Raw genomic sequence first — 14,080 nt, 5'->3', positions numbered from 1 at the left:
TTATTAGGGGTTTATTCGCTATAGGTCTACTATAAACCAGGTACATTTTTATACACAGGGCAACTTTTTGAGCAATGTTGCTGGGCAATCTTGCCGGTCGATTGTTGCTTGGGCACTTTCCCATTGAAAATGGGCAATACATTTCTATCTGGATAATTTAGATCGGTCGTGGGCACTGACTGTGTCTCATCTGGTTGCCCGTTGACAGCAACATTGCCCAGCAACATTGCTCAAAAAGTTGCCCTGTTTATCATCACCTTAGACAGAATTCACAGTTGCAGGTTTTGCATGTCAGGTAATGCTTGACCAATCATATTACTGGGTCAACGGTTGCTAGGTAGAATTGAGCAAAGCAGGTTGTGTGAGGTGTTTGTGTGCAGTCTGGCTAATCATTATATATATATATACTGATACGGCTGTATCAGTGTCCTTATTTGCACATATATTTCATCTGAAGAAGACTTAAGACATGATGAAATATGTGCACATACACGGTGCTGGTGCTAAATACTTAACTGTGTGATTTAAGCCCATGCATCATCATTATAACACAGAATTTTGGAAGTTAAGTAACCTTGGAACAATATGGTATTATGTATGTCATTTTTTTTGTTGTAGCCTTAAATCAAGCATTATTCTTATATTCCAATAAATTAAATTCTGAAAATGAAGAATGTGTCGTGCCAGCTAATGATTGGTTAGTATTACTGAGGACCATTAGGTAGAATTAAGTATAGTAGGTTGTGTATCAAATCACATTTGCTTTATTTGATCACTAAATAAAAGCAGCTGATTGAAGTGTTTCAGTCTCTGCGTGAACAGAAATGTTTGAGTGAGATGCATCAATGAAATGTGGTTTTAATAAATGTAAGAATGTAACAATGGCAAGTCCTAATCACATGTACAGCTAAATTAATTAACATAAATTACTAAACATTGTTAATAGAAAATAGGGTCACACTGCAAATTAGGGTACAATTCTCACTATTAATTACCTACGACATTATTATTAATATTGCATTTGCATCAATAAACTCCTAATTACTAATTAGCTGATAGTTAGGTGGTTGTTAAGTTTAGGTATTGGATTAAGGGATGTAGATTATGGTCATGCAGATATGTGCACATGCATCATGTGCTTTATAAGTCCTAATAAACAGCCAATACCCAGTGATAAGCATGCTTATAAGCAGAATGGACCCTAAACTAAAGTGTTAAATAGTTATCGTTACTTTTGGTTTTTGAGGTAATTTTTTTTTATTTCATGTTATTTTTAAAGGTCGGATTTATTATTTATCAGTAGCCTATATATACCTATTATTTATATTTCTATCTTGAAGACTAAATGTATGTTATGTGATACCTGGAAGAGGTAAGACAACACAACACAGGTCACACATTATTACTTTTTTTGTAATTACAATTTCTTTACTTTAATATATCACAGCACCTGTACATATTCAAAGGTGTTAATTCTACCTAATGCCTTATATTGGTAATATATTGATCTATATCTCTAACAGATAGGCAAAGTATAAGTATAAGCCCAGTACAACACCAGTTCGAACTAAAACTGTGACTCAGCTGGAGCTGGAGTTGGTGCATGAGACAGTTCAAATGATGGAAACTGGATCCAGTTGAGCCAAGAAATACACTGTGATGTCGTAATGTGATCTGGAAGAGGGATCCTTTCAACTCAGTTACTGTTTTGATGTTAGATTTTGCTGTAAAGGGTGTTTGCTGTAGTGGACTGTGCAAATGGTAGAGAGTGCAGAAATAATCATCAATAAAATACAATTTCCAGCACATGAACTGAACAATATGTTTTATAAACGCAAAGGTCTGTTTTAGTAAACATAACAGAACTTTTTTTCAGAACTATTCAGAAAGAATATTAAAAAAGAGGGAGGAAATGACAATCAATGGCCTTTATTTTAACATTTGAACAGCATTAGTAGCCTAGCCTACTGGTTGTGACTAGAAAATCATATTAAAGATTATAAGGACAAATTCAATAGGTTCATTTAGGCTATGACACATTTCAGATTTTTATAATAGGGCCTATAGTTTGCTCTGCAGTTTCAGGCAATAAACTTAACAAACCATCTCTATAATGCGTTTTGGAATAGGGTGTGTCCAAACTTGTTTCCGTATATAGGCTACCGTACCAATGTTAGCCTACACCTGTTTAACCTGCATAGGATGAATCTATATAGATATTGATGACGCTGAAAGACTCGTGATCCTATTGGTCAGCCAGCAGTGTACAAAGAATCACATCAAATTCTTTTAAACTACAGAAGCAAAAGAACATAATGTACATATGCTATTCGTATATAGCGTATATGTATAGTTTTTAAACATGTATAGCCCCTAGGCTATATTTTAGTCGTAATCGAAACTACATGTAAAATAGTTTCTCTAAAACTTTCGGTTTCGAAATCATTGTCTTCCGGAGAGGAATAGTATTTCCTTCGTGTAAAATAGGCTACGTTAGCTCATTTCGCTTTTACTGTTTTATTTTCTTTAATTGCCCTTTCTTTGTAAAAGAATGGCTCTTTTGGATGTAAGTGGATATAGGTGTAGGCCAAATTCCGCGTCACAGTTCGGCTTTAAGCAAACGCATCTTCTCGACCCGTCAAATCACTACAGTTTTGGGAACAAATGCCAGGAATTCGCAGTACCTGTTGGATTTGACGTTAGTAACTTTATCATGAAAGTAAATTCATTACTAAATCGTTATACGCTAAGGCAACATACAAACAAAGTTTTTTGTGTGAAAATGGAAGAAGCATGAGATTGCACTGAAACATAGCATGTTTAACAGATTAGGCTAATCCAAAAATATCCCTACATAAACCCTCATTTTTCTAGTTTTGTAGACTATTTTCAGCAGTTGTGTTGCCGGTTATAGGTAATTATTTTTTATTTGCTTATATATGGCAAGAATATGTTTCTCCTATCTCCCAGAAAAAAAAAAAGTATCTTATTGAAACACAGGGGGCAGACTCTCAGCAACAGCAAAAAATCAATAATAGCATATATATATATATATATATATATATATATATATATATAGGATTAAAAATGCAGATTTATTTTTTACAGCCATATTTGATCATATTTACCAAGGGGGCAAACACTTTTTCACATACTGTAACATATTGTGTTCCCATCAGCCCTCTAAGTTTCTGAAATCATGCAGTTGTGAGGATGGCGTTTCCATAGATCTGAATCATGGCACCACAACCCTGGCATTTAAGTTCCGTCATGGAGTCATCGTGGCTGTTGACTCCAGAGCGTCAGCTGGAAAATACATTGGTAAGAGCATCCATACATCATTGAAGAGTATAAAACACTTCCTTAAGTCAATAGCAAGCTGATGTTGATAACAGGCTTCAGAGTAAAACACAACAATTGTGAACATCATGTCAGTCATGTATTTATCTGCCGCATCATGATGTTTCTCCCAATGTGTTGCAGCATCAAAGGAGGCCAATAAAGTGATTGAGATCAACCCTTACCTGCTGGGCACCATGTCGGGCAGCGCTGCAGACTGTCAGTACTGGGAGAGACTGCTGGCTAAAGAGTGCAGGTCTGTCTCAGCATGCTTCTGAAGGGGATGAGCATCTGCTCTCAGGATGAAGTTACCAGTTTGTGTTCAGCTGTGTCAGAAAATGTACTGTCTAAAGCTTTGGTTAAAGATTATTAGAAGAACAGATTCTAAAACGAAAATAATCAGTGCATTAGTAAAGATTTAAACAGATAGTTCACCCGAAAATGTAAATTCTGACATAATTTACTCACACTCATGTTGTTCCAAACCCATATGACTGTCTTTCTTTTGCTGAACACTTAAAAAAGGTATTTTGAAGAACGTCTTAGTTGTCTCATTTTCCATACAATGAAAGTTAATGGGATCAAAAAACTTTAAACTCCAAAGGGCATAAAGGTATTAAGCAAAATTTTGTATAATGAACTGATTAAAACTTCAGCCTTTATTCACTATCAATTCAAAACGTTGATCAATGCATGCATGTACAGACAAGGTAGTCATGATTCTGAGGGTCCCTGGCTATAGGGCGCCCCTGAAATTTCAACCAGGGGCCCAACGCAACAATCACCAGGGCCTTGGAGACCCCAGCTATGGCCCTGCTCAAATGTCAACTAATGTCAAATCTCATTGGTTCTTGCATGAAGATGAAGTCATCATATTAGATGTAGTCTGTAAATGTATGTTGATCAATGTTTTTATTTGATTTGATTTCATTATAAAACTATCAAATATTAACCTTATATTGTACAGGAATTGAAAATGCAGCCCATTATGTTGATCACTTTATTTACAGCTATTCTTCATTAATACATGTCGTTTTAAGTATTGTGTATTTTAAAAACAGACTTTACAAACTACGCAACAAGCAGAGGATCTCAGTGTCTGCAGCCTCCAAACTCCTGTGCAACATGATGCTGGGATACAGAGGCATGGGTCTGTCTATGGGGAGTATGATCTGCGGCTGGGACAAGCAGGTGAAGTCTGTGTTTGAATGACAGGCTTTGTGAATGTTGTTTTTTTGCATATTTTTAGGGTGTTCTCAGTCTAAGCATATAATATTATACAATACAATACAATACAGTTAAATACAACTTTAAATAATAAAAAAAATACAATAAATAATATTATTGTAAAGTTCTTGGTAAGATCTCATGTGTAACAGTTATGCATACACACATAATCTCCAGTTGTTCATACAATCATTTTCCTCACATCAGGGTCCAGGCCTGTACTATGTGGATGACAATGGCACACGTCTCTCTGGCCGGATGTTTTCCACTGGCTGTGGGAACAGTTATGCGTATGGAGTCGTGGACAGTGGATATCGTGAGGATATGACTGTAGAGGAAGCGTATGAGCTGGGCCGGCGTGGTATTGTTCACGCCACACACAGAGACGCTTACTCTGGTGGTGTGGTCAACCGTAAGTACCTGTAATGTATTACGAAATGCTAGAAATAAAACTGAAACTTCATTAACAGTAAATACATTTGGTGGTACAACATGCAGTAATGTGCCATTTAGTTTCAGCATAAAGCTGGGAGAAATCTGTCATTTGTCCCCAAAAATACTTGTGTTTCTGTCGAACATTATTATTTACTTAATTCATTAATGTTCATTGTTGTTGCATGTGTGTATTTGCTCTGTGTTTAAGTTTTCACACATGTTTTCTATTCTAGTTTACCACATGCAGGAGGATGGCTGGATCAAGGTGTGTAAGGAGGACGTGTCTGAGTTAATCCACCGCTATAAGAAGGGAATGTTCTGATCACATATGATCTCTCACTCATGCAAAACTGACTGATTTACTATAATACCTGACACAATTAAACTCCTCTCAAATCAAAAAACACTTTTGGTGCATTCTTTGTAATATTTTTGAATTGTATTTTCTATACTTTAACTTACCTTTTTTAGCAAATAAATTATCTTAATCGGCTTATTTTGCAGGACACATATAGCCCCTGTATATATTTTTTGGGGAAAAAAATAATAATACAAAGATAGTGAAAGGACATTTTCATTTCAATTTAAAAATGTATAAATATATTTTTTAATCTATATAATTAATTAAATATACAATTGATAGATTTTATTTAACAAATTGTGTTTTATTTTAAAAAGGTATTTTGCATTAGAATCTGTCAATCAAACTAAATGTACCGCATGGCGGTACAAAATATGACCGCCGCTCAGACCTGCACTGGCTTTTCACAAAAATAAATGACGTGGATCAATTTGGCTTTATTGCGTGTTTATGTACAGTATATAAGTTGTATATTTTAAAAGACTGTCTGGAGTATTCCTGTGGATCATGGATAATTTAGAGTTTTGTAATTATTTGCCATTACTATTTAAGTTTTAGATCAAAAGTCATTAGTTTAGACACTTAACATCCATAATGTGAAAACGTCACATCCGTAACAGTGGTTCCCTTTCAGTCGCTCACGTTCGACGTAACGTCGACGTGACGACGTAATTGGGATCACTTCAGGGAGCCCTATCAACTTCGAGTGTCTACAGAACGAGCCAATGAACGTTGGCGTGCGTGAATCGCGTCACGCGCCCCGCCCCGCCGCGCGGGTATAAACAGGAAGCGGGCGCACGCACACATTGTCTTTCACTTCGGAGCCGAGCTTTCGTGAGACTTCTGTCTACAAAGAGATTCAGCCCTTGAAGACTTCAAAGAGATCTACTCTCTGCCTACAGTGTTGGTGTGACGGCGCGATCAGCGGTGGCCGCGAGCATTGCAGCTCACAAACTGCTGTTTTCACAGCACTATTGTTCTGTGTTTGTGTGTGTGTGTGTCGGTTCGGTGGGCGTTTCCTTGTGTGTTTATTCACACCGCGGCTACCCCTGGGTGCCTCAGCACTGAGAGAGTATTTTTTCAACCTTTTTTATTTTTACTAAAAGAGCAACACAAGCGTGACCCTGCGTCTTTTTCAAGATGTCATTCCGCTTGTGCGTTTCTGGATGCCGTCGTTCCCTGGCGCCAGCAGATGGCCACAGCAGTTGCCTCTCGTGTTTGGGCATTCAACACGCTGAGGCAGCTTTTGTGGATAGTTCATGTTCCCATTGCGGGAATATGACTATCGCAGCGCTTAGATCGAGACTCGCTTACCTCAAGGGAGGTGCAGTCCCCTCGCCTATGCCCCGATCTAGTGTCTATTCTGCCCCGCAGAATAGACCTACTTCGGTGCATGACCAGGGTGATCTGAGGATTACCGTGAGGGCTTCCCCGTCGAGTCATCCTCCGCGGGCCCCTCACGCCTCACAAGCGCTGTCGCCATTGGGGCTCCTTAGTGAACGTCTTGGTCCTTCTCCGGAACGGCCAACCGTTTCCTTTGGGGCTCCGGCTGATGACCAGATGTCGATCGCAGCATCGGAGGGGGAGCTGTCCTCTGGAAATGACGACTCGGCTGCGTTGCCCCCCTCGGGGTGTGTAGCGTTGTCCGAGCCGGATCCAGAATGGACTGCTATGCTTTCCCGGGCCGCCGAGAAGGTCGGGCTTGCGTGGAATCCTCCACCACGTCCCGAACCTTCTCGGTTGGACGATTGGTTTCTCGGGGCGGGCCGTGCTGGTTCTCAGTGCGCCGCCCCGGTACCTTTCTTTCCGGAAGTGCATGAGGAGCTTTCTAGGACGTGGAAGGCACCGTATAGTGCCCGAAGCCGTTCTAGTGGCTCCTCACCCCTCGCCACCCTCGACGGCGGGGCAGCTAAGGGGTATGTGGATATCCCCCCGGTGGAGCGGGCCGTCGCGATGCAGCTGTGTCCGGCGTCCGCTTCCTCTTGGCGGGGTAATCCACGCCTCCCGTCCAAGGCCTGTAGGTTTTCGTCCGGTCTAACGGCGAAGGCTTACAAGGCCTGTGGACAGGCTGCTTCCGCCCTCCATGCCATGGCGCTCTTGCAGGTCCACCAGGCCCAGGCGCTCATGGACATGAACGAGGGTGGTTCTGACCCAGAGCTCCTCCGGGAGCTCCGTGTGGCAACCGACCTCGCCCTCCGGGCGACGAAGGAAACCGCACGTTCTGTCGGTCAGGCGATGTCCACCTTGGTGGTCCAGGAGCGCCACCTTTGGCTCAACCTGGCGGATATGAGGGACACCGATAAATATCGGTTCCTGGATGCCCCTCTTTCCCAGGTTGGGTTGTTCGGCGACGCGGTCGAGAGCTTTGCCCAACAGTTCTCGGCCGCACAGAAGCAGACGGAGGCCATCCGGCACATCCTGCCCCGGCGGACCGCTGCTGCTCCCACCCGTCCGCCGGCCGCAGACCCTCCGTCTACTCGTCGCCGAGGTCGGCCTTCTGCGGCGTCCTCCGCTCCCGCTAAGCCCCAGCAGCAGCAGCAACCATCCAGGCCTCAGCGCGGAGCAAGCCGTAGGAAGCCGACCCCGCCCGTCCAGGCCGCTGCCAAACCAGGAGGCAAGCGACGGTGCAAACGACCCTGAGACGGGCGGCCCGGAGGTGGATCAAGTTGCTCTTCAGGAGATGGCGAAGGCGCCACTCCTTCCCCCGGTGGAGGGCCGGGCGGAGAATCTTTTGTTTCCTTTTCTTTTTGTTCCGCCACTGACCCACGGGTCAGTGGTACCCACATTTTCAAAAAAAGAGCAATTTCTGAAACCTCTGGGCCCCAAGAGGGCGCGCTTGGCAGTCGACGACGCCGCCATGCCTTGTCACTCCCGAGCCCCTCTTTCATCGCCAGTGAGCAGCAGTGGCTGTGTTCCGGACGTGCTCTCGCCTCCTCACACTCACTCTGCCCTTCGACGGAAGCAGGTATGTGCTGCACCACACACTCAGACCCCACTTCGGGCCGCTGTGCCGTCCGAGTCGGGTCCCTGCATTCCGCCGCGCTGCCCCACCCCGGGTACGTCTGTGGTGCCGTTAGTCCCGCTTGCTCGGTCTCTGGGAGCCTGGTTAACGCTTCCCAGCCCGTCTCGCTGGCTCATCCGTACCATCAGACTCGGCTATGCGATTCAGTTCGCCCGGCGCCCCCCTGCTTTCAAGGGCATCCTGTTCACCCGTGTTCTGGCGGACAATGCCCCTGTGCTCAGGGCAGAGATCGCAGTCCTACTGGCGAAGGACGCGATCGAGCCGGTCCCTCCAGCCGATATGAAGACCGGCTTCTACAGCCCGTACTTCATTGTACCCAAGAAAGGTGGTGGGTTACGACCAATCTTGGACCTGCGCGTCCTGAACCGGTCCCTTCACAGGCTACCGTTCAAGATGCTTACGCAGAAACGCATTTTCAAATGCATCCGTCCCCAAGATTGGTTTGCAGCGATCGACCTGAAGGACGCGTACTTTCATGTCTCGATTCTCCCTCGACACAGACCGTTTCTCCGCTTTGCGTTCGAGGGACGGGCATATCAGTACAACGTCTTACCCTTCGGGCTGGCCCTGTCGCCCCGCGTCTTCACGAAAGTCGCGGAGGCGGCCATTGCTCCCATGTGCGAGCGTGGTGTTCGCATCCTCAACTACCTCGACGACTGGCTTATTCTGGCCCAGTCGAGAGAGCAGTTGTGCGAACACAGGGACATGGTGCTCAGTCACCTCAGCCACCTAGGGCTTCGGGTCAACTGGGAAAAGAGCAAACTCACCCCCGGGCAGAGGATCTCTTTTCTCGGTATGGAGTTGGACTCGATCAGCATGACAGCGCGCCTCACCGAGGCCCGTGTCCAGTCAGTGTTGAACTGCGTGAGCACGCTCAAACGCAGAACAGCGGCACCACTGAAACTGTTTCAGAGGCTCCTGGGGCATATGGCATCTGCAGCCGCGGTTACGCCGCTCGGATTGCTTCATATGAGGCCGCTCCAACACTGGCTCCACGATCGAGTCCCGAGATGGGCGTGGCAGAGCGGCTCGTGCCGGGTCCAAGTGACTCCGCACTGTCGCCAAACTCTCAGCTTGTGGTCGGACCCTTCGTTCCTGCGGGCAGGTGTTCCCCTGGAACAAGTGTCCAGGCACTCTGTGGTCTCCACGGATGCCTCTACCACCGGCTGGGGGGCCACGTACAACGGGCATGCAGCTTCAGGTCTGTGGACGGGGCCTCAACTGCATTGGCACATCAACTGCCTCGAGTTGTTAGCAGTACGTCTTGCATTGAGCCGTTTCAAAACGCTGCTACTAGGCAAGCACGTACTGGTCCGTACGGACAGCACTGCGACCGTTGCGTACATCAACCGCCAAGGTGGTCTACGCTCCCGCCGCATGTCACAACTCGCCCGCCATCTCCTCCTCTGGAGTCAGAAGCGTCTGAGGTCGCTTCGTGCCGTTTACATTCCGGGCCTGCTCAACCGTGCAGCCGACGAGCTCTCACGGCAGCAGGTGCTACCGGGAGAATGGCGACTCCATCCCCAGGTGGTCCAGCTGATTTTCAGGCGCTTCGGGACCGCTCAGGTAGATCTGTTTGCCGCCCCGGACACGTCTCATTGCCAGTTGTTCTATTCTCTGACCGAGGGGACCCTCGGCACGGATGCTCTGGCACACAGCTGGCCCCGGGGCCTTCGCAAGTATGCGTTTCCCCCAGTGAGCCTTCTTGCACAGACCTTGTGCAAAGTCAGGGAGGACGAGGAGCAGGTCTTGTTAGTTGCGCCGTATTGGCCCAACCGGACCTGGTTCCCGGAACTAGTGCTCCTCGCGACAGCCCCTCCCTGGCCCATCCCTCTGAGAGAGGACCTGCTCTCTCAGAGACGGGGCACCCTATGGCACCCGCGTCCAGACCTCTGGAAACTCCATGTCTGGTCCCTGGACGGGACGCGGAGGTTCTAAGTGACCTACCCCCTGCGGTAGTTGACACCATCACTTCCGCTAGAGCCCCCTCTACGAGGCGCCTCTATGCATTGAAGTGGAACCTGTTCGTTGACTGGTGCTCCTCTAATGAGGAGAACCCCCGATCTTGCTCGATCAGAGCCGTGCTTTCCTTCCTGCAAGAAGGGCTGGAGCGAAGGCTGTCTCCCTCCACCCTTAAAGTGTATGTTGCCGCTATTGCCGCACATCACGATGCTGTTGATGGTAAGTCTTTGGGAAGGCATGACCTGATCGTCAGGTTCCTGAGGGGAGCGAGGAGACTGAATCCTCCTCGCCCACTCTCTATACCCTCTTGGGACTTGTCTCTGGTCCTTTCGGCACTTCAGAGACCACCCCTTGAGCCTCTGCAATCAGCTGAGTTAAAAATTCTGTCCTGTAAGACAGTACTCCTGGTTGCATTGGCCTCTATCAAGAGGGTAGGGGACCTGCATGCATTTTCGGTCGACGAATCGTGCCTAGAATTCGGCCCGGATAACTCTCACGTCATCCTGAGACCCCGGCCCGGATACGTGCCCAAGGTTCCTACCACTCCCTTCCGGGACCAGGTAGTGAACCTGCAAGCGCTGCCTTCGGAGGAGGCAGACCCAGCCCTGGCTTTTCTCTGTCCCGTTCGCGCTCTGCGTCTGTACGTGGACAGAACGCAAAGCCTCAGGACCTCAGATCAGCTCTTCGTCTGTTACGGAGGCCAGCAGAAAGGGAAGGCTGTCTCCAAGCAGAGGATGGCCCACTGGATAGTGGATGCCATCGCCTTGGCTTACGAAGCCCAAGGCGTGCCCTGCCCGCCTGGGTTGAAAGCCCACTCCACTAGGAGTGTCGCTTCTTCCTGGGCGCTGGCTCACGGCGCCTCGCTGACAGACATCTGTAGAGCTGCGGGCTGGGCGACACCTAACACGTTCGCTAGGTTTTATAGCTTACGTGTTGAGCCGGTTTCTTCCTGTGTGCTCGCTTCTACTAGCCGGTAACACCGAAGTTCCCGCTCTAGTGTCGGCTTGCTGCGCCACTCCCTTCCTAGGAACGGATACGTGCGCTTTTTACTCCAGTCGAGTTCCCCATTGGCGAACCCTGTGAGTTCCTCCGCACCCCTTCGGCAGTCGGACGTTGCGGAGCGTCCGACGCCAGGCCTAGTGCTCGTATGCTTGTGTAACTTGTGCTAGGCTGGGTTCCATATGTGGTGATCCCTGCGGCGATCCCATATGTGTATTCTTCCACGACCAGTTCCCTGCGGTGAGCCCGTGTCTTCCCTTGGCAGAGTCTGCTCTGCCGTCACTGTCCGGTGTGTCTCCCCCTTCGGGTGGAGCCACCCCAGTGACATTCCATATGTCGCACTGCCCCTTCGGCCAGTCCATATGTGTATTCTCCACATGTTACCTCCCTTCGGGCAGGATGTGGCTCCGCAGCGTTCTTTCCCCTGGAGAGGTACGCTTTCCCAGTGTTATCCAAGAGTTCCGCTGTGTGGGGTATAATGGAACAGCAGTTGAACTCCCTCTACGCAGATCTTCCGCCCCAGCAGTTGGGGGTCTGAGAGTCTTGCGTAGGGCGCTGGATGTGGCAGCAACCGTGGCGTTTTCCATGGGATCCCAATTACGTCGTCACGTCGACGTTACGTCGAACGTGAGCGACTGAAAGGGAACGTCTCGGTTACTGATGTAACCCTCGTTCCCTGAAGGAGGGAACGGGAGACGTAACGTCCCGTCGCCACCGTTGCTGACCATCGCTGCATGGCCGTCACAAATCTCGGCTCCTCAGCGAAAAACAATGTGTGCGTGCGCCCGCTTCCTGTTTATACCCGCGCAGCGGGGCGGGGCGCGTGACGCGATTCACGCACGCCAACGTTCATTGGCTCGTTCTGTAGACACTCGAAGTTGATAGGGCTCCCTGAAGTGATCCCAATTACGTCGTCACGTCGACGTTACGTCTCCCGTTCCCTCCTTCAGGGAACGAGGGTTACATCAGTAACCGAGACGTTTTCCCTACATAATGTATTACAAAAATGAGTTTCAAAAACACACTTATTGTGTTCAAGCAAGTCTTTTTCATGCTACATCGGCAGTTTGTTTAATAATTCACAGAGTTTGTAGGACACTTGTAAAGTGTGTGTATTTCATGTTATGTCCATAACGCTGATAAAATGTATTTTTCAAGAATCAGAGGACAGAGGTTACATTAAAAGTTATGTAAATTAATTCACTGATACTAATTTTATCTATGTTTAAGGCATTGTATTTACCAATATAAGTCCAACTGTCACATCCATAATGCTGAAACTGTTGTATAATAGTATGTGCATGTCTGTCTGTGTGTGTGAGTATGTGTGTGTGTTTGTGTATGTGTGTGTCTGTGTCTGTGTGTGTGTGTCTGTGCGTGTATGTGTGCGTGCGTGTTTGTGTGTGTGTGTCTGTGCATGTGGATTTGTATGTGTGTGTATGGGTGTGTGTCTGTGTGTGTGGATGTCAGTGTGTGTGCATGCTTGCGTTTGTTTGTATTCCTGCATGTGTGTGTGTGACAGTATCATCCTAAACCAGCAACCCTTCGCTCAACACCACCATCTACAGGCCGATGAGTGTACAGTCACTAAATGTGCACATAAATGAATTTATTTTATACCCCCCCATGGATGAAATTCTACGAAACTTAGCATACCCCCAGAGGATGTCAAGTTAATCATACACATGAAATATGGTGCAGTTCTGAACATCTCAACTGAAGATAGGGGCGATTAAAGCAGAATAATATTGCATTTTCATTTTTTATGGGAGGGGCGCAAATCACAAATGAGTAAGTATGGGCTAGGTTGATGTGGGCCCTTAAGAGCAACATACCATAAAAATTTCTTCATCCTCGGTGCCATGGTTCAGGTAGTTATTTAGGAAAAACTGCATTTTTTGGGTTTGGGGGGCCCAGCGCGGGGGGGGGGGGGAGTGGCCCCCGGGGACCAAACGAAATTTTTCCTTAAAAGTCTAGTGGGGCTACATGCCCACCAAATTTCATGTTCCCCGGTGTTTCGGTGTCCCTGGTATCATTGACGAAAAATTCAGTAGATGACGGAAAAAAAAAAAAAAAACTTTGACAATCCCTATATGACCGCTTTCGCTAGCTATGCTAGCGGCGGTCATAATAATGTGATGAAGTCAGCACTGGTACTTATATCAATCATGCTTGTAATACAACTTGCAGTTGCTTTTCATTCATTTCTAATTTCAACTTTGAGCACCAACAGTGATGGCTAAAAATATGCAATGAAAAGCGTATTTGTCTTGCTGTCCGCAATGAAGGGATTCAAGGAAGAAGCTTCAACTCCAGCTTAGATATCCCCCCAGTGGGACTACTAATGCTTGGATGATGAGTATGGTAACAAGATAAAATTATGTTGGTGGAGGTGGAGGGATGCCAAAACAGCTGATGCCAGAGCAAGGTGAGTGGCTGGTTATATGCTCTGGCAGTTCATTGAAAGATTAGATGGGTTCACTCTGATGGGTTCAAATTACGTTGTGAACTTCACTTAAAAATGTTTTTGCTGTAGTTGAAGGCATTTTCAGATAAATGTGTCTAAATATCTATTATATCTATTATATATTTATATATATAAAAAAAAAGTACTTTCATTTTTCTATTTGATGCCTTTATGACCCTTTTGGATCTTCATTCAATTGTTAATTAATTGTGATAAAATATGAATTCTGCTATTTGAAAAGTGTGAAAGACATTCGCCACTTGCTTGA

The 14,080-nt window shown here is 46.5% G+C and overlaps 1 protein-coding gene across 1 annotated transcript; it reads left to right on the top strand.

Moving 5' to 3' along the window:
- Positions 1-2,250: 2,250 nt before the first annotated feature.
- psmb8a (proteasome 20S subunit beta 8A) lies at positions 2,251-5,565 on the top strand. The gene is made up of 6 exons (XM_084130189.1): positions 2,251-2,698; positions 3,180-3,321; positions 3,484-3,595; positions 4,401-4,530; positions 4,774-4,978; positions 5,235-5,565. Exons 1-6 carry the CDS (start codon positions 2,552-2,554, stop codon positions 5,321-5,323), a joined length of 825 nt encoding a protein of 274 aa, XP_083986315.1. The 5' UTR covers positions 2,251-2,551; the 3' UTR covers positions 5,324-5,565.
- The last annotated feature ends 8,515 nt before the right edge of the window (positions 5,566-14,080 follow it).

The sequence above is a fragment of the Abramis brama genome (genome assembly GCF_963993115.1).
Source record: "Abramis brama genome assembly, chromosome: 12".
Lineage (NCBI taxonomy): Eukaryota > Metazoa > Chordata > Actinopteri > Cypriniformes > Leuciscidae > Abramis > Abramis brama.
The sequence above is the reverse complement of the archived record's forward strand: the minus strand, read 5'-3'. Positions and strand labels throughout refer to the sequence as shown.